General features: G+C 47.4%; 1 protein-coding gene across 2 annotated transcripts in view; it reads left to right on the plus strand.

Moving 5' to 3' along the window:
- BCL7A (BAF chromatin remodeling complex subunit BCL7A) overlaps positions 1-19,882 on the plus strand; it is a 57,825-nt gene that overhangs the window by 15,235 nt on the left and 22,708 nt on the right. The window contains exons 3-4 of one of the 2 annotated variants that reach the window (XM_088449161.1): positions 94-156; positions 11,357-11,453. In XM_088449161.1, coding sequence (XP_088305287.1) covers positions 94-156; positions 11,357-11,453 — 160 coding nt within the window. The remainder of the gene's footprint in view (positions 1-93; positions 157-11,356; positions 11,454-19,882) is intronic. The other variant, XM_088449162.1, reaches the window with a different exon arrangement.

Below are 19,882 nucleotides of genomic sequence, written 5' to 3' on the forward strand. Positions count from 1 at the left end.
TTCTAGCGTGCTATACCGTACCTTTTTATTTAAGCCAATTTGCACAGGTAGACTACTTTAGTCATTTATTTGTATGCATTTCTTTTCCTTCAGATTGAGTTGAAAGTGACAGATGAGAATTCGGGACTTCTGAGGCGACCAAAACCCAGTGGAAAAGTCAGATACTGTCTTTTCTACCATTGTTTCTTTTTTAATGTTGAAGGGAGTGGGTGTACTACTAACACATTAGCATGGGTGATTCAAACGTTTCTCTTAACACTCAAATAAGTTTACTTCTAATAGGTTATTGATGAAAGCTCAGGTTCCAATGAACACATGCGGATGCCCTAACATTCATGCAACTAACAAGATCCATTCACATAAATGGAATGTGTGGAGTCACATCTGACCCTTTATAAACACTATTGGGAAGGGGGAATGGGCTGTCAGTATCTCACATGTTTTTATTGACAGAAAACAGGTTAAGAAATAATAGCTAATGCCATTCCCAAATTATGTAAATGCAATTTTTGGCAGATCGCACACCTCACAGTGTTCTGTTACACGGACTCCAAGGATATAGCGAGGACATATGCAGGAAAGCTACGTTCTAGCCGGGCTTTTGTTGTAATAAACATATTCATGTATGGTCATTGGTTATTGAGCTTTCATCAATCCTCTAACAACTTTGTAGATTTAATGTAGTGCTCTTCTCTATGTACTAACTGTATTATGCACAGTGTGTGGCCTGGTGTGTGTGTGTGTATGTATATATATATATATATATATATATATATATATATATATATATATATATATATATATATATATAAAAATTTTATTTATTTAAACTAATAGTGATAAAGGTGCTTAACTTTAGTGATCCAAATGAAAAAATAAGTGTTCTTTATGGAAGTCGTCTCTCTATGTGCACTCCCAATTCCTATATCCCAATAGGTGAAGATTCTGTGATTAAAATAAAGGCAAAAGGCACCTCCTAAATTTAGACTTTCCCAGTGTCCTATAAATTCTATAAACTCCACATGTACTATATATAGAGTCCAGGGAATACCTTTGGGCTAAAAACACTTGTAAAAGTGATTAATCCTGGAATCAAATTCCAGCTCCGCCAGTCTTCACAGGGACTTTCACAAGAAATGGCTATATATCTATATATATATATATATATATATCAAAAACAATATAAGTTAAGCTTGCATAAATGAATGTGCACAGAGTTTTAATCGGTCAAAAATAAACTTATCGGAGCCAGAGGGAACAGCAGCAAACTATACAGGTCCCAGAGCCGGTGTAAATGACAGCCTCAACTTCCTCCTGATGAAGTCCTGGTATTAATAGATGGATGAAAAGCATTTATTTTAATATATATATATATAATATTTATTTATTTTTTAATTTTTTTTTTATCGCTCAATACCAGTGTTTGGCGACTACCTAAAACTAACCAGTAAAGGCATAGATAGATAAGAACGTATCACGTAGATACAGTATTATATAGCATTGAATAAAGGTAGAAGAAGGGGGGATTGATAAAATCAAACCATTGAACATTCAGACATAATACATCATCAAAATGGGGTGTGCCATCGGCCAGTGTCATTAGATTATACCATGTTGTCAGTTGTATCGACGTGCGAAGGGTGGATTTATCCTGAGGTGAGAGAGTAAGGACATAAGGGAGCCAAATAGAAAATACATTTTTTTGCTGTGCCCTCTTTATCTATGGACATTTCTGTCCAGCCCATGTGAGAAAGGAAAGACAAAAATGGCAGAAGCAGGGACACATGGGCACGTCAGGTGAGATCCATTGGGAAAGAATGGTCTTTTTTCGCAGCCACTGCCACTCTAGCAAGAAGGAGTTTATTACCACGTGTCAGGGCAGAGGAAGGTGATGGTGAATAGATATTCCATAATGCCCATGTATTCATCACTATACTAGATGCCTAGGTTGGAAGTTTACTTTTAAGAGAGGACTAGCCTCAGGTTGTTTTTCCCAGCGATGCGCCTTTTGGAGCCACAGTCTGTTGCAGTGTGGTGCACTACAAGTGATAGAATGAAACTGAGCACTGTGGAGCGTCTGGAAGCCCATTTAACGTCAAGTCCCGGCATGTCACCGGCCTAGCCGCTCAATCCTGCCTAGTGGCAGCAGTAGTGCGCAGCCACACGTCAAGAGGACAGATGTATATGAGCCAGCAAGGTCTGCGCAGGTGCCAGTGCTGACAGAAGTCAGGGCATTCAAAATGACGTGTCACATCAGAAAAGGAGCTACCTTTTGCCCTCCAATTTTCAGAGAATTTCCTGTGCACAAAGGAAGCAATATGGACAAAGAGCCTTGCCCCCCCAACCAAGCGGTTAGCACCCACGAGAGGTAAGTCCTTATTAACCATTTGCCTGGCGTGGTCGCATCAGATGCTGGAAAATAAATCTTCTGGTAGTCGCTAATCTCATTAGGGACCTCCCGGCCCCCTGCATCTGCAGATTCCACCCCTAGTGTGTGCAACCCAGTCTGCCCTAGTATACAGACCCAGAAAAGAGCAGCTGCCGGTCAATCCAGCCTGCCCCATGCCCAGTCACCTGCAGAGAAGAGCAGCTGCCGGTTAATCCAGCCTGCCCCATGTCCAGTCACCTGCAGAGAAGAGCAGCTGCCAGTTAATCCAGCCTACCCCATGTCCAGTCACCTGCAGAGAAGAGCATCTGCCAGTTAATCATTACTGCACGTGTGTGTCTGTGTGTGTGTCCTGCTAATACAATCAAGTTTTAATATTGTTTATATTTTTTTCAACAATGTCCCCAAAATTATCGTATTTGGGGAATTATCACATTATAAAAATTAAAGCTATTGAAACATGATTTTACATTTTTGTTAAAATATCGTATTGCATCAGTTTAAATAACTTCATTACACAATTTGATCATTTAAAAAAAAAAAAAATCAACCATTTTATCGATAATTTTGGCAAAAATATTAGCCAGTTATGCGGTTAAAGGAGTGCTTGGATATGATTAGATTAGAGAGAGAGAAAATGCTGACATCAAGTGTGCCTGCAGCAATAGGACCTAAAAAGAAGTCGTTAAAGAAGAAGCATTTAACAAATAGATATGCAGTCTGCGATGAGTCTTTTGCTGGGCATCAGGTTGTGGTAGTCTGTGGTGACTATGTACTCGAGCCTGCACCTGTTCCCAGTCAGCAGCCTAGCCAGCTTCAGGAGCTTACAGTATGAAATAGATGAAAAGGTCATTTGTTTCTAAATGAGCAATTCTTAGCTCTACAGGGGGTCTAAAAGATCCAGGTCAGATGAGCCTTGATTGTGAGTATGGTACAGCTTCCTCAGAGTGTGGTAAAGCAAAAGATTTTGAGGATTTTTTTCAGTGAAGGATGTTTAATAATGAGCAAGTGGAAAGTATGTTTAAGAATATAAGTATAAATTACAACAATATTTTTGAGTGAGCGATGAATAGGACCTGTTGTGCGGAGATGGATGAAAAAGAGGTAGACGTTTTCCTGGGACTACAATTATGAAAGAAATTATGATTAAAGTATGGCAGAATTTGTATAAATGGCAGGGAGTCTTGCCAGGACTGTAGGCATGTATCCTGTGAAAGATGAAGAAATTCTTAGTTAAGCTGGCCATACACTCTATAATTATCGTGGCGTTCCGCCCGATATCCATGGATCGCCCCGATGATTGTAGTGTGTGTGCGGGCGACTGAGGGTTAAATATTGCTCGGTTGGGCATGCGTATTGTCCAGCTTGCCCGTCCGATGCGATATTTAACAGGTTAACTGTCGGCCGCATCGGACAGTGTATGCCCAGCAGCGGCCGACAGACAGTCATTTCCTGTGTTACTTCCCATGTAAGGAACAGGGAAATGTCTCCTCCCCCAGGGTGCGGAGCGCAGATGTCTGGCTTATTCACTGTGAGATATCTCAGCGAATGTCGCTGACATCTGCAGATGGCAGGCTGCCAGATAAAATGTCTGTCGGTCTGACAGCCATTTTATCTGGCCTTGTATGCCCAGCTTTAGTGTGCAGTACCAAGAGAGGATGCTGCAGAATTGATGTCTAGAACAACTATTCAACTAAAAGATGGAGCTTCATTTAAAGATGCAATGGATAAGAGGATGGAAATTTCTTTAAAAATTTCATATAGATGAGTTTTCGTACATCTAGCCTCAATACGCCATATCACATATTAAAATTAATCAGCACAGACTCCTTGGGCGTATTAGTCGCATCGCTTGTCCCCCCACTTTTTACTTTTTCGCCCGCAAAACTAAAGTATTTTTTGGGGTTTTTCTGAGGTAATTTTTTTGATGTTTTGTCCTTTGGGGGGCTGTCCCAAGAGTTCTGAGTCATTTCCCCATGTTTGCACCCCAAAATAACGATTTTGCACTATATATTATATTATATACAGACACACACACACCCCTCCCCTCAATTTTTTTTTTTCTAGAAAGCAAGTAAGGGGGGATACTCAAAAAGACAAGGGGGAGGGGAGGAGCCTGCCTATATACAGCAGGTGGGCGGTCCCTGTGAAAAAAGGGCTGCCATTGAGTACTTTATAGAAACTGAATTATCGGCAAGTATAATCCACTATTCTTTGAAGCACATACAGCAAATATGTTTCTACTTCAGGGTCCATAGGGGTCCACAGGGTGACCTTGGGGTATAGCTGGATCCTGGATCCTCGGGCACCACGGAGTTAAAGCTTTCAGCTGCTCCCAGGATGCACTTGGGTCCAACCTCCCCTATACCCCACCCCCGAGCCACAGGCACCTCAGTTTTAGATGGTGCCCGGCCGGAGTCGGGTCACCCTGCGGGGGGGGTCTGCAGGAGCAGCCCCCTAAAGCTTTTTTTAACTTAGTTAAATTTATTTATTTTTTACTACAGTTTTTCTACAGAGCGGCAGCGCTGGGCTGTCTGTACAGACGCCCACGCTGCCGCTCCTTCTCCCTGCTGGCGCCGCGACGCCAGCACTGAACTGGGGATCGCGGCGGGGGAAGCCAGAGTCTGTACTAGCCGGACTCTGGCTTCCCCCGGGACTGCTGCCGGAAGACGCCGGGGAGATCAGGTAAGCCGCGCACCGCTGATTAGCGGCGGTGCGCGGGTTCCTTTCAAATGCAGTCCCATGCCCCCGGTCTAGGGGACAGACCGGGGGCGCTAGCGGTGGCGGCGGGCCCCTCCTCCAGCGGAGGCATACCCCGCCAGACCACTAGACCACCAGGGTTAATATCGCGGCAAGCGGGATGCCGGCAACCCGGGGGTTAATATGCTAGCCAGGGGAGGAAGCCTTCCCTGTCAGCGGCTCCTCCCCTCAGCTCAGCGCGCCTTTCAGCACGGAGTCTGGCGTCGCTGAGCTGCAGATACTCGGCCACTCCTCCTCTGAGGTCTCCAGCGGCCATTTTCTCTGTGGCAGCGTGGATACTCTCAGGGAGCACGCGGACCGGTCCCCCTGTGTACCTCTCCCCTGCAGAAGGACAGTGTACACAGCGCTATAGCCCTCCCAGACACTGAATCTGGGCAGGTTGATTGTAGTGGAAAGGTGCAGTGAGTATATCTTCCTGCATGGTATGTGACTTTTGCTAGTGCTGCCTGTCTGTGTCTTTTTTCTACTTACTGTCAGCCTGTACCTATCCCTTTCCTTCTCCTACAAGCCGTACAGGTGTGCGGGGGAAGGGTGTTTCTACTGACCTCACCTATATAGATCACGTATTTATGAGGTCCGTCACATACAGTTGTGTGCTACACGGTGCCATATTGTGGGCTGTTGTTCAGCACACTGGTGAGTGCGCACGTTTTCTTCCTAAGTCATGTCTGAGGAGGAGATTGAGCACTCCGGGGCTCCAGCATTGTTCTCCTGCAGGCGCTGTTCTGCAGGAGTGGATAGGGAGGATTTGTCACAGGACGGCCTGTGCGGACGGTGCCAGGCGGTTCCTGGTACGTCTAAACCTCCCATTTCGCAGGAGCCACCATGGGCGATGTTTTCCCAGGTGCTGGTGTCCATCGCGGACCGTCTGTCGGTCCCGACTGCCGCCCCTACTAGGGCGTTGCCCCAGCCTGCCATCCCCCATTCCCCGGGTGTCCCACAATTATTGCAGACTCCCCCGGGGTCTCAGCCTGTTGGTCCCTATGCGGGGTTGCCAATGTATATTCAGTCCACCCCTGTGGCACAGCCGGCTGTGGTGCCGTTTCAGGCTCCTGTGACAGCTCCTCCACCCTGGGTGGATGCGCTTTCCCACACTGTCCAAGATTTGGCGGCAGCATCTTCGGCTTTTCAGTCGATGTTGCGCAGTGACGTGCCCTCCAGGGCGTCTAAACGCTCAGTCATGGCACAGGCTGCGCATCTTTCGGATTCTGAGGGGTTCTCGGATGATGGTGAGGTACAGGATGACTCAGCCTCAGATGCCTCAGTCCAGGAGGTAGACACTAAGTCTTCCATCAATGTGCGGGCTCTGGTTAAGGCGGTGCGAGCTATTCTTCTGATTGAGGATGAGGCACCCGCTCCCAAGTCAAGGTATCCTAGTTTTAAAAAAGCTAAGGTTACTTCTACAGCGTTCCCCTTGTCTGATCAGTTGACTGATCACATGGCGGTGGCCTGGCAGATGCCCAGTAAGCGTTTCCTGCCACAGAAACGCTTGGCGTCCAATTATCCATTCCCGGAAGCGCATTGTAAGAAATGGGAAACTCCGCCTGCAGTCGATTCCCATGTAACACGCCTCATCAGGAGTGCTACTTTGCCATTGCCGTCTATATCCTCGCTGAAGGATCCTACGGACAGGAAGGTGGAGACTTGTCTAAAGTCTATTTATTCTCTCTCAGAGGCTGTAGCCCGGCCGTCCATGGCCATCTCCTGGGTGGCCAAGGCCATTGAGGGGTGGGCCAACGCCTTGGAGGACACGTTTACGGATGAATCTCCGGACGTCCAGGGGGCGTTGTTAGGACAGATGAGAGATGCCGCCTCCTACATTGGAGAAGCATCTTTGGATGCTAGCCTGTTGACCTCTAGGGTTTCGGCGGCAGCAGTGTCTGCTCGTAGATCCTTGTGGTTGCGGTCTTGGAGAGCAGACGCGGATTCAAAGAAAGGCTTGGAGGCCTTACCTTTTAATGGGGAATTACTATTTGGTCCGGACCTGGACAAAATAGTAGATACCCTGGCAAAATCCAAGTCAGCCTTCCTCCCTTCAGCTACTACACCTGCTAAGGTCCGGAGCTCGGCGTTTCGTTCCTTTCGGGTTCAGGGCAAGGCAAAGGGTCAGTCTTTCCCGAGGCAGTCCGCACCCAAGACCGCCTCAAAGCCAAAGAAGCAAGCCTGGAGTGCTAGGCGCCCTTCTTCCAAGCCAGAAGATAAGCCTTCTGCGTGATGGGACGGGCCTCCCTCTGGGGGACCTCAGAGTGGGAGGCCGACTTCTTCAATTCGCCCAGTGCTGGCACAATACCACCACGGATGCCTGGGTGCGAGAAGTGGTCTCCCAGGGGTACGCCCTGTCTTTTCGGCACAGGCCGCCTTGCCAGTTTTTTTGCACAAGTCCTTCTCAGGACAAAACCAAGGCCTTGCAGGTTCAGGAAGCCATAGAGGCCTTGCTGACGGCGGGGGTCATTATACCCGTACCACAGTCTCAACGTGGGATGGGGTATTACTCTACGCTGTTTCTGGTGCAGAAACCCAATGGCTCTCATCGCCCCATCCTCAATTTGAAGTCCCTGAACAGGTTTCTCAGGGTTCCCAAATTCAGGATGGAAACTTTGCGTTCCATCATACTGGCGATGGAACCGGGGGATTATATGGTCTCCCTGGATATCCAGGACGCCTACCTCCATGTGCCTATAGCAACATCGCACCAACGGTTTCTGCGGTTTGCTATTCTCCACAACCACTACCAATTCAGGGCTCTACCCTTTGGTCTCTCCACGGCACCAAGGGTATTTACCAAGGTGATGGCGGTCATGGCGGCTCACCTTCGGAGCCAGGGGATACGGTTGCTACCGTATCTAGACGACCTCCTCTTGCTGGCAAGCTCCCCGGAGGTACTGATCCAGCATCTCCACCTGACGGTCGCTTGTCTACAGGCGCACGGCTGGTTGATCAACTGGAAGAAATCCTCCCTCATCCCATCACAACGGATGGTTCATTTGGGGGCCCTGCTGGACTCTCGTCAGCAACGGATTTTTCTGACTCCAGAGAAGGTCTCCTCCTTACAGCTGCGGATTCACAGTTGTCTGAGCAGTGGCAGAGTGTCGGTGCACTCAGCGATGAGAGTTTTGGGGTCCATGGTGTCGGCATTCGACATGGTGGAGTTTGCCCAGTTCCATTCCAGGCCCCTGCAGGGGCTGATTCTTTCAGAATGGAACGGATTGCCACACAGGATCCGCTCTCAGATGCTGGTGTTGTCCTCGGAGGTGCGTCTGTCCCTAGCCTGGTGGCTGCAGACAGCGCATCTCCTGGAGGGGCGCCCCTTTTGGATCCCGGAATGGGTTTTGCTCACGACAGATGCCAGTCTCCGGGGTTGGGGGGCGGTGACAGGCTCCTTGTCACTTCAGGGTCGTTGGTCGGCGGAGGAAGCGATTCTTCCCATCAACATCCTGGAACTGCGGGCAGTATACAGAGCCCTGCAGTCGTCCGGCACCGCTCTTCACGGAAGGGCCGTTCAGGTGCAGTCAGACAACGCCACCACGGTGGCGTACATCAATCACCAGGGAGGGACTCGCAGTCGAGCTGCGATGTCGGAGGTGTCCCGCGTCCTGGCTTGGGCGGAGCGCTATCTTCCAGCTCTCTCAGCAGTTTTCATCCCAGGAGTCCTCAATTGGGAGGCAGACTTCCTCAGCCGTTACGATGTGCATCCCGGGGAATGGGCGCTTCATCCAGAGGTATTCCAACTACTCGTGGACAAGTGGGGGCTGCCAGAGCTGGACCTGATGGCGTCCCGTTACAATCACAAGCTGCCTGTGTACGGGTCAAGGACAAGGGACGCAGGCGCAAGTCTGATAGACGCGCTGTCGGTGAAATGGCTGTTTCAACTGGCTTACTTGTTCCCTCCGATATCTCTGCTGCCTCGGGTCCTGCGCAAGTTCAAACAGGACGGAGGCACACTGATCCTGGTGGCCCCAGCGTGGCCCAGAAGGCCGTGGTACTCCGATCTGCGGAGCCTGTCCATCGACGCTCCGTACCTCCTACCTCAACGGCGGGACCTGTTGTCTCAGGGGCCCTGTCTTCACCCGGATCTGGGTCGACTATCTTTGATGGCGTGGCTCTTGAGACAGCCGTCTTGAGGTCTCGGGGCATTTCTAGCTCCGTTATTACCACCATGCTGAGGGCGCGCAAGCCTGCTTCCGCGAGGATCTATCACAGAGTGTGGCACACTTACTTTCAGTGGTGCGAGGCCAGAAACTATGATCCCCAGGTGTTCCGAGTTTCGCGTATTCTGGCTTTCCTTCAGTCCGGTTTGGACTTAGGATTACGTCTTTCTTCACTGAAGGTACACGTGTCTGGTCTGTCGGTGTGGTTCCAGCGCAGGATCGCTGCTATGCCGGACGTACACACCTTTTTCCAGGGTGTTTTGAGAATCCAGCCTCCCTTTGTGCCACCTGTGGCCCCGTGGGATTTGGCGGTGGTTCTTAGGGCCTTACAGGGTCCTCCTTTTGAGCCCTTGGAGTCAGTGGAGCTCAAGTGGCTAACTTTTAAAACTGTTTTCCTCTTGGCAATTGCTTCTGCCAGGAGGGTTTCAGATTTGGGGGCGCTTTCTTGTCGTCCCCCTTTTCTGATTTTTCATCAGGACAGAGCGGTGCTTCGCACTCGTCCTGATTTCCTACCTAAGGTGGTTTCCAGGTTCCACATTAATCAGGAAATTGTTGTACCAGCCTTTCAGTCACCTGATCTTTCGGCTGGGGAGACTTCCTTAGACGTTGTAAGGGCACTCCAGGTTTATGTGGACCGGACTAGTTCTGTGAGGAAGTCAGATTCTTTGTTTATCCTCTTTGGTTTTCACAAGAGGGGTTGGCCTGCCAACAAACAGACTCTAGCCCGTTGGCTTCGTTCTGTTATTATTGAGGCTTATATGCAGGAGGGTTTACCTGTTCCAGCCTCTGTTAAGGCTCATTCCACTCGGTCCGTGGGCCCTTCTTGGGCTGCTAGCCGTGGCGCCTCTGCTGTTCAGCTCTGTAAGGCGGCCACCTGGTCTTCCATTCAGACCTTTTTGAGGTTCTATGCGTTTGACACCTTTGCCTCTCAGGATGCATCCTTTGGGCGCCGGGTTCTCCTATCAGCACAGGAGCGTCCCCGCCCTTAGTTGGACTGCTTTGGGACATCCCCAAGGTCACCCTGTGGACCCCTATGGACCCTGAAGTAGAAAACAAGAGATATGGTAAGAACTTACCTTTGTTATCTCTGTTTCTACGAAGTCCATAGGGTCCACAGGGCACCCGCCCTGACGCACCTGGCTTCATATGGGCTCTGTGACTGGTCACCGGTTTTCCGTCTCCCATTTCTGTGAGTATGGTTCTTGTGTGTTCCAGTCTTCCTTCTCTCTGTTTCGTCTCCTCCTCCGGCCTGGGCTGCTTACCAACTGAGGTGCCTGTGGCTCGGGGGCGGGGTATAGGGGAGGTTGGACCCAAGTGCATCCTGGGAGCAGCTGAAAGCTTTAACTCCGTGGTGCCCGAGGATCCAGGATCCAGCTATACCCCAAGGTCACCCTGTGGACCCTATGGACTTCGTAGAAACAGAGATAACAAAGGTAAGTTCTTACCATATCTCTTGTTATTTATGACGACTAAACCCAAGTCTGTCTATCATGAGAAAGTCCTAGGTGATACCAGTGTGACTATTTAGTGATGAAGTAATACAGTTCTTCATGCCTCATCGCTGGATCGTTGTTATTGTTAGATCAGGATCTTACATTAGTCCTATTCAACCAGTGTTTATAAAACCTTACTATGTTGTGCATTGCCAGATAATAACATTTATAAACATCTAATTACAGAATGGGACTTTGTATACTTGTATTTTCGTTTCCCACTGCCATCACCCGGATACAGCCCTGCACCGACTGCTTATTACTCCACATTTACTAATTTAGTTAAAAGTACAGTACAAACTACTAGTTGATCTCATGTTTCAAGGAAATTTTAAAATCAGTCCAACTCTTCCAGATAATCTGGTGGTTTGAATGGACTTGTCGAGTATTGTAAATGTTGCAACCAGGAACCATTGATCTACACTGACCTAGGTTGTGCACGATTTGACTGTAGAGCTGGTGACTGGAAGCTACAGTTGGATCACTTCTGTTATTATGCATTAATTTCATTTGTGTCCTCATTCTCTAAAACCAGTTTTGGCTTTCTTTTATGCTTTTGTTTTCTCTAGAAAACCAAAAACAAGAAAAAAGCAAAGGATGAGAAATGTGGCTCAGAACTGACCACCCCAGAAAACAGCTCCTCTCCCGGGATGATGGACATGCATGGTAAGTATAGGAATAATGGTACGATGAAAACTTTCTCTCTTGGCATCTATTCCTTTTCCTTGTTTGTTAGTGCTTAATGAACAACATGGGTAGACAGCAGCTGCTTGGGAGTCTCATTCTAACACGATCCAGGGTGACAACATCCAATACCAGTGCTGGTGACCACTTTTTTCCCAAATTGTCCCCAAAGTTATTTAAAAAAAAAAAAAAAAAAAGAACTCTATTGAATTATGTAAATAATAGCTATTTAAACCTGAATCAGTAAAAAAAAAAAAAGATTTGGTGTTGATAATCAAATTTTATTTTCTTCTTCTGGGTCCATAGGGCTCCACAGGGAGACATTGGGGTATAGGTGGGACCTGGAGGAGAGCTTTTCAATCTCTGGATGCTTCGGTCCTTCCCCCTATACCCCGCCCACAGCCTGAGGGCACTTCAGTTTTGTTGGTGTCCGGCAAGGAGCTGGACCACCATTATAACAGAGGGCTGCCTTATGCAGCCAAAGCTTTTATTATTATTTTTTTTTTTAAATTTCTACCAGAAGAATGAGCAGCACCAGATTGTCCTCTGTATGTCTGTGCTGCCACCCCACCACCCCTCCGCCGTGACACCAAGCCTGCGCTAGGTACTCCCAACGGGCATGCGAGGGGGACAAGCTAACAGGCTCCCCGCACCCCCAGACTGCAGCCCGAAATCCAGTGGACAGGTAAGGCAGAACTCCGTTCGTGGGGACCCCCGTATTAGTGCAGTCTTGCCTCCGGTCTCAGGAGACAGACCGGAGGCGCTGATGTGGACACTGGCTCGCTCACTACTCAACTAGACCACCGGGGCATTAACATACTGGCGCAGAGGCATATTTTTAAGGCCATGGTACCCGGTGGTTAACGTCAGCCAGGGGATAAGGTGCTCTCCTTGCAGCCCCTCCCCCAGCTCAGGGCGCCATTCCACTGCGGTCCTGGTGTTCCCTGGGCTGCTCCTCCCTCACCCTCCGCCCCCTTAGAGACACGCGGCAGCCATTTAGGCATTCAATCTCCGGGAATCTCTGGGTCCAGTCTCCCTGTATACCTCTCCCAAGGGCCAGGTTATATCCTACCAGCCACTGCCGTCTGTGTAGTTGATAATAGTGCCCATTGCAGATATGTAATGTTCTTTTCTGATTTGTATGTGACTTGTGCTAGCGCTAATCTCCGTTTTTCTATACAGTCAGTTATAACTATCCCTTTCTTTTGCTATACCCTGTCATGCTAAGATATAGAGCAGAATTTCCCAAACTCCACCACTACAGTCCACATTTTAAGGATATCCATTCTTGGGCACAGGTGACTTAATTAGTACTTCAGTCAATTTGATTTAACCATCTGCACTCAAGCATGGATATCCTTTAAACCTGGACTGTAATGGCGGAGTTTGGGAAACTCTGGTATAGAGGTTAATTGTAACTCACACTTGTGAGGGCTATCACATACTTCATACTGCGTTGCACACTCCATTGTGCCATATCTAACATGGTTGCACGCTCCCTGGTGTCATATGTAGCCCTGTTGCACACTACCTTGTGTCGTATATAGCGCTGTCACTCCAGGGAGCCACCAGTAGCGCAGTTGCACACTATATTGTGCTATATATTGCGCTGTTGCACATTACCTTGTGCCATATATAGCGCTTTTGCATACTACATGATGCCATATATAGCGGTGTTGCATACTATATGGTGCCATATATAACGCTGTTGCATATTATATTGGGTCATATATAGCGCGACTACATACTACATTGTGCCATATTTCACATACTGCAGGGTCTTCACTGCACTGTATCATTACTATGGCTGGCAGAATATAGAATAACAAACAGCCTCAGGATCCTGCCCCTATTCTGTTGTCCTGCTCAGCGGGCTTAGGGCCTGATTCAGAGCCGGACGCTATTTGCGCTCGCTCGTTCAGAAAATAGGGGTGGCTATTCAAATGAACCGTTCGCTGTTTGCGGTCTGTTCACGCCTCTGTCTGAACGAGCGAACAAAACTTGCGGTCGTTTTTTTGAAAAATACGCCCCCTGGCCGCTCGCATCCTACGTCATGTCCGCTATTTATTAGATTAATCGAGTACATCGACCAGCGTATGAACTGCTCTCTATTCTTGTGGTTGGTTTTTGCTACCACAATTTTGCAAGCAGTTCTGGCTATAAAATAACCCAGTGACGTGGTCAATGACGCTCCTGTATTAATTATGCACACCCTTTAAGCACGCCTGCGTTCTGATCTCCACTCCCCGTTTTCAAGCACCTTCCCCTGTTACCACCCACATACGCCTCCTCCTGTCACTCAAAATAGCAGGCATTCGCTATTTAGCGAACAAACGATTTTCGGCCGCACTGACTGGTTCGCGCATGCGTATTACGATCCGTACGCATGCGCAGTTGGGCAAACATCGCTCGGAACGAACGAGCGGCCGCTTACGAGCGGCTCTGAATCAGGCCCTTAGCCCCAGAGGACCTCATTCAGGATGGGCTTTGCATTAATTGTTACACAGCCCAAGCCCCGGTGTCTCTCCCTCAGGATCCCACACTGGGCGGCCTTTTCACAGATGCTGGCAAAAATTCCGGAACAGAGAGCGGTCCCTGTAGTGGCTCCCCCTGTGGGATGGCCACAGCAGGTACTCCCTGCAAATCCTTTGCCTCCCCAATGGGTAGTAGACATGGCTACTACCTCTACAGCCTTGCAGCAAATGCTACAAAGGGAAAAGCCTTTACCTACTAAACCCTCTAAACTTGCTCTGTTATCCTCCCAGTCCACTCAGTTATCTGATTCTGACATTCCATCTGGGGAGGCAGAAGACGCAGACCTCTCTCACTCTGACTCCGTCTCCGGAGATAAGGAGCCACCCTCTAAACTAGATATACCTGCTCTTGTCAGAGCTGTAAAATCCATTTTACAAATAGAGAATGAACCCGCTCCTAAGAAAAAGAATGCACTTTTTAAACGACAAAAGGTAGATTTACCAGAGTTCCCTCAATCAAACCAGCTATCTGATAACATGAGTGAAGCATGGAATATGCCTGGTAAAAGGTTACGAATTGCAAAACGGTTCAGTTCCTTTTACCCTCTTCTAGGTATTGATTGCACTAAATGGGAAGTTGCCCCAGCGGTGGATTCTCATGTAACTCGTTTGGTTAACAATGCCACCTTACTTATTCATACTACAACCTCCTTGAAGGAGACTACAGATAGACGCATAGAAGCTTGTCATAAATCTATTTACTCTTACAGGAGCCATTACTCGTCCTACTAGGGCTACGGCCTGGGTGGCGAAAGCCATTGAAAGTTGGGCAGAGGCCCTAAAAGAAACACTTCCCCTTGATGCTTCAAGGGAGCAACTCTCCTATGTATCTCACATTAGGGACGCAGCCTCCTACTTAGGTGAGGCAGTTATGGATACGGCTCTTCTGGCCTCCAGGATATCTGCCACTTCGCTAGTGGCTCGCCGTATCATTTGCCTCCATTCCTGGAAAGCAGATTCACACTCAAAACGGGCTCTGGAGTCTCTCCCTTATTTGGGAGAGATACTATTTGGTCCAGAGCTAGATAAAATTGTGACTACTTTGGCAGCTTCCAAGATGGCGTTTCTGCCCCCTACCTATAATACAAAACCTAGTACGTCATAATTTTGTTCCTTTCGCCCTCAAGGCAAAGCCAAGGGTCAGTCCTTTCCACGGCAACAGACATCAGCTAAGGCCTCCAAGCCTAGAGCCAAATAGGCCTGAGCTACTAGACGTCCACCTGTAAAAGACTGCGGACAATTTCTGGCTTTGTCGTTTGGCCTCTCAACGGCCCCTCAAGTCTTTACCAAGATCATGGTAGTTATGGCGGCCTCTTTTCGTCGTCAAGGGATCAGACTGCTCCCATACTTGGACGATCTTTTCTGTTGGTAAGCTCCCCAGAGACTCTTCAAGGCCATCTGCAGGGTAACCATTACCTTTCTACAAATGCACGGTTGGCTGATCAACTGGAAAAACTCTTCCCTGACACCCTCTCAAAGGATGGTACATTTGATAGCCCTCCTGGACTCTCGAGTTCAGAGAATATTCCTAACGGCAGACAAGATTTCAGCACTACAGTACAGACTACGCAGACTTCACAATCACACAGCGTATCGATTCCCTTTGCAGTGCAGGCCTTGGGATCAATGGTGTCCACTTTTGACATGGTGGAGTTCGCCCAGTTTCACTCCAGGCCCCTACAACACCTGATCCTCTCCAGGTGGAATGGGCTACCCCATCTGCACAAATCCCAGACGATGAGCCTTCCCCCAGAGGCTCACCTGTCCCTAGCCTGGTGGCTACAGACTCCCCATTTGAACCAGGGTCGTCACTTTTGGACCACGGATGCAAGCCTCCGAGGGTGGGGCGCAGTAACCAGCCAACACTTCTTCAGGGCCGATGGTCCCCAGTCGAGGCAATTTTGCCAATCAACATCCTGGAACTTCAAGCCATCTACAGAGCTCTCACTGTAGCTCAGAATATTCTGAAAAACAGGCCAGTACAAGTACAATCCGACAACGCCATGGCTGTGGCCTACCTCAATCATCAAGGGGGCACTCGAAGTCAATCAGCAATGACAGAAGTGTCCCGCATTCTCACATGGGCCGAACGCATTCTCCCAGCCATCTCCGCAGTGTTCATCCCGGGGATTCTCAATTGGGAAGCGGATTTCCTCAGCCGTCACGACGTACGTGCAGGAGAATAGTCTCTACATCCAGAAGTCTTTCAGCTTCTGGTAGACAAATGGGGTCTTCCAGAAGTGGATCTCATGGCCTCAAGACACAACCACAAACTTCCAGTTTATGGAGCAAGAACAAAGGACCCCCGACGCGGCCTTCATAGAGGCCTTGTCTGTGACATTGACCTTCCAGTTGGCATATCTCTTCCCTCCAATATCCCTGCTTCCTCGAGTGCTTTGGAAATTCAGACAGGAGGGAGGCACAGTACTGTTAACAACCCTGGTTTGGTCTAGACATCATTGGTACTCGGATCTTCTAAGACTCTATAGACGTTCCTCTTCAACTTCCTCTACGAGTAGACTTGTTGTCTCAGGGTCCATGTCTGCATCCGGACCTAGCCCGTCTGTCTTTAACGGCTTGGCTCTTAAGACATCCCTCCTAACGGCTAAGGGATTCTCCAGCTCTGTGGTCCAGACCATGCTCAGAGCACGTAAACCGGCCTCAGCCAGGATTTACCACAGAATTTGGCATTCATATTTCCAATGGTGTGCTCCACGAAACTATGATCCTCAGGTTTTTAAAGTTTCTAGGATTCTTGCCTTTCTTCATGCTGGACTGGATCTAGGCCTCCACCTAGCATCTCTCAAAGTGCAAGTTTCTGCTTTGTCTATCTGGTTTCAGCGCAAGATTGCTTCTATAACGGATGTCCACACCTTCATGCAAGGTGTACTACGGGTACAACCTCCCTTTGTCCCTCCTGTGGCTCCATGGGATTTGTCAGTGGTGCTCAAAGCACTTCAAGAACCTCTGGAATCGGTGGATATCAAATGGCTCACTGCAAAGGCTCTGTTTCTATCTATCCAAATATTCCGAAATACAGAATTTTTTTCAGCATGACTGAGTTAGTGAAACCTTTTTGCTTTTGATGGTTCAGTGTACACAAACTTTGTTTAAGGTACAAAATTATTAAAAATAGAGTATAAAATTACCTTCAGGCTTTGTGTATATGAAACATAAATGAATTTCATGTATGTACACAAACTTTGAGCCACAAAATTATTGAAAATGTCGTCTAAAATTATCTGCAGGCTGTGTGTATAAAGGCACATACACACTAGACCATGTGCTGTATGAACGATATTGGTGAAAGATTTCCCTTGAACTTTCTGTAGTGCAGGACAAATGATATTGGGTGTACACACTGATAGATATTTTTGAAGATCTCTTTCAGTGAAGTCATCCTGCCACATCTCTGAACAGGCAATTCTTGACAATATCATCAGATAGGCCTGCATGTAAAGATGACAAAAGACATTGTTAACTACCCGCGGGAGCACGCATCGGTGGTCGTTCACTGCATACACACTGAATGATATGAACGATATATCGTCTAGTGTGTATGCGGCTTAAGGTGTATATAAAACAAATGCATTATGTGTTTAGATTTGGGTCCCGTTCCCAAGATATTTCATTATGGAATGCAAATATTCCAGAATACGGAATATGCCGATATCCAAAATAACCCTGGTCCCAATATTACACGTTATTTATAGGCCACAAGTGTTGCACAGCGCTGTACAGCGGGCAAAACAATAAGACAATACAGGGTAGAACATATTAATAGCACTACAAAGCTTGACACAGCCACTGATGCAATGTGTGCAATTGAAATGTACAGCGTCAGCTGAAACCTGTAGCTATTAGCGTGGGCGCAAATGATGAGTCTAGTCAGGGGCAGAGAGCCCACGGAGGAGGTGTGACAGGTGTGCAAGAGATTTTGGTGATGAGGACAGGAGGGAGGAAGGCCCTGCTCATGGAGCTTACACTCTAAAGCAGGGGTCTTTAACCTTGGCCCTCCAGCTGCTGTGGAACTACACATCCCAGCATGCACTGCCACCTTTTTGATATAACAGCATGCTAAAACTATGGCAGTGCATCCTGGGATGTGTAGTTCCACAGCAGCTGGAAGGCCAAGGTTGAAGACCCCTGCTCTAAAGGGAAGGGGGAGACAAACGGAAGTGTAATGGGAGCTAAGGGCAGAGAGCAGGAGTGAGGGAATTGAAGAGTGAAAAGGGGTGAGGTAGACTGTGGTGACATAGTTAAAGTGGATATATACATACATACATACATTTTTTTATTTTATTTTTGAATAATAAAGGAAAAATAAGCGCTTAAAACTTTACATCAATTAATATATTATACCACACTATTAATTTGGTGAGTATAACATAGATAATAAAGTAAAAGAGATGAGAAGTGCTTTTGCTTATCTTTTTGTGTTTCTTATGTTGCATGACCAACCATAGAGATCAACCTATGGAGAATAAGAAGAAATAAAATATAGTGTGTACAGATTTAGAGAATTGCACCATATTAAAAGCCTTGAAAAATCCATGACCGTCATATGGGATATCCTATTCCCAAAAAATGTATAACTACCAAAGTTTGTTTAGGTTTTTAAAAATGCAGTCTCGACATGTTTTGTCTAAAAAAAAAGAGACGTCATATATTTTTACTCATCACTGCTGTGGTCCTCTGCCTGGGAGAGGGAGGAGTGCCTGGTGGTGAGCAGCTGCAGGGAGCTGAGAGCTTCAGACTGTGTGCGATTCTCAGGATTGCTGATCACAGTCTGGATGGAGAGGCTTCCCTGAGCCCTGTGAAGTCAGGGTGCAGGAAGACTGTTCCTGTAGACATGGTTGGACTGTCTTCACTGTGCCTTGGGAGGGAGGAGAGGAGTGCGGGGGATTTGGAGGGGGTCGAGGGGCCGCCATTGCTTCCTTAGCTCAGAGGCTGATGGAAGATCACCTTCCAACGGTTGCAGCTGGGTGTTTCTGACAGTCGTATCAGATATGACGGTGGCATGGATGAATCTGATGCAACCACGCCAGATACGAGGTTAAATGGAAATTAATAAATTATATCCAGGGTAGAGAATTGGTGTCCACTGGGTTTGCCATTGGACACTTGCTGTAGCTCTGCGTTAGTGGATTACTGATAATATACCCAAATATAAAATAAAATAAACCTAATAATAGAATACATATAAATATTCCCCCCTCTGGTCCCTTCACAAATCTCCAAAATCATTGCATAAAAGTACAGAGGTCCCAGAAATATTCACTGTTGGCCCATATTTGTGTCTGCCCGCTCTTGGCCTAGCTCCTCTTACTCCCACTGTAATAATTTGGGGATACTGATGCAGCCCATGTATAATTACACTATACCATCAAGGAGACACAGGTTTCTAAAACTAAAGTGTATGTATTTGTTTTTTTTTTTCTGATCCTTATTACTGTGCCACAGTTTGTACAAAGTATACACATTTTACATCTCTATACTCTATGCTGTTCAGTTTTGTGGTGCATTTCTGGGGTTGCATATGTAGTGTAATCGTAGCTTTGGGAACAATCATTACAATGTATATTTTTGTCTTGCATTTTTTTGCTCCACCTTTCCACATAAAATCTGGAGGACTTATTCCATTATGCTGGCAAAAGAAAGCCCCATCTTTGCAAGACTAATTGAACATTAGAAAAGCTATTGCCAGTAAAGCAGGCTCATTTAAAACTTGAAGTGGACATCATGGGGTAAAAATGATAGTCATGGAGTGCTTATAAAATCTATCACAGCCTACAAAGTCCCTCCCATACATGTACTGTAGTATCCACTACAGGGCCACTAGATGCAGAGCATTAGAGTGAGCCTGTAGCACTGCAC

This window comes from Taudactylus pleione, unplaced genomic scaffold, assembly GCF_031769625.1.
Source record: "Taudactylus pleione unplaced genomic scaffold, aTauple2 ptg000479l, whole genome shotgun sequence".
Taxonomy (NCBI): Eukaryota; Metazoa; Chordata; class Amphibia; order Anura; family Myobatrachidae; genus Taudactylus; species Taudactylus pleione.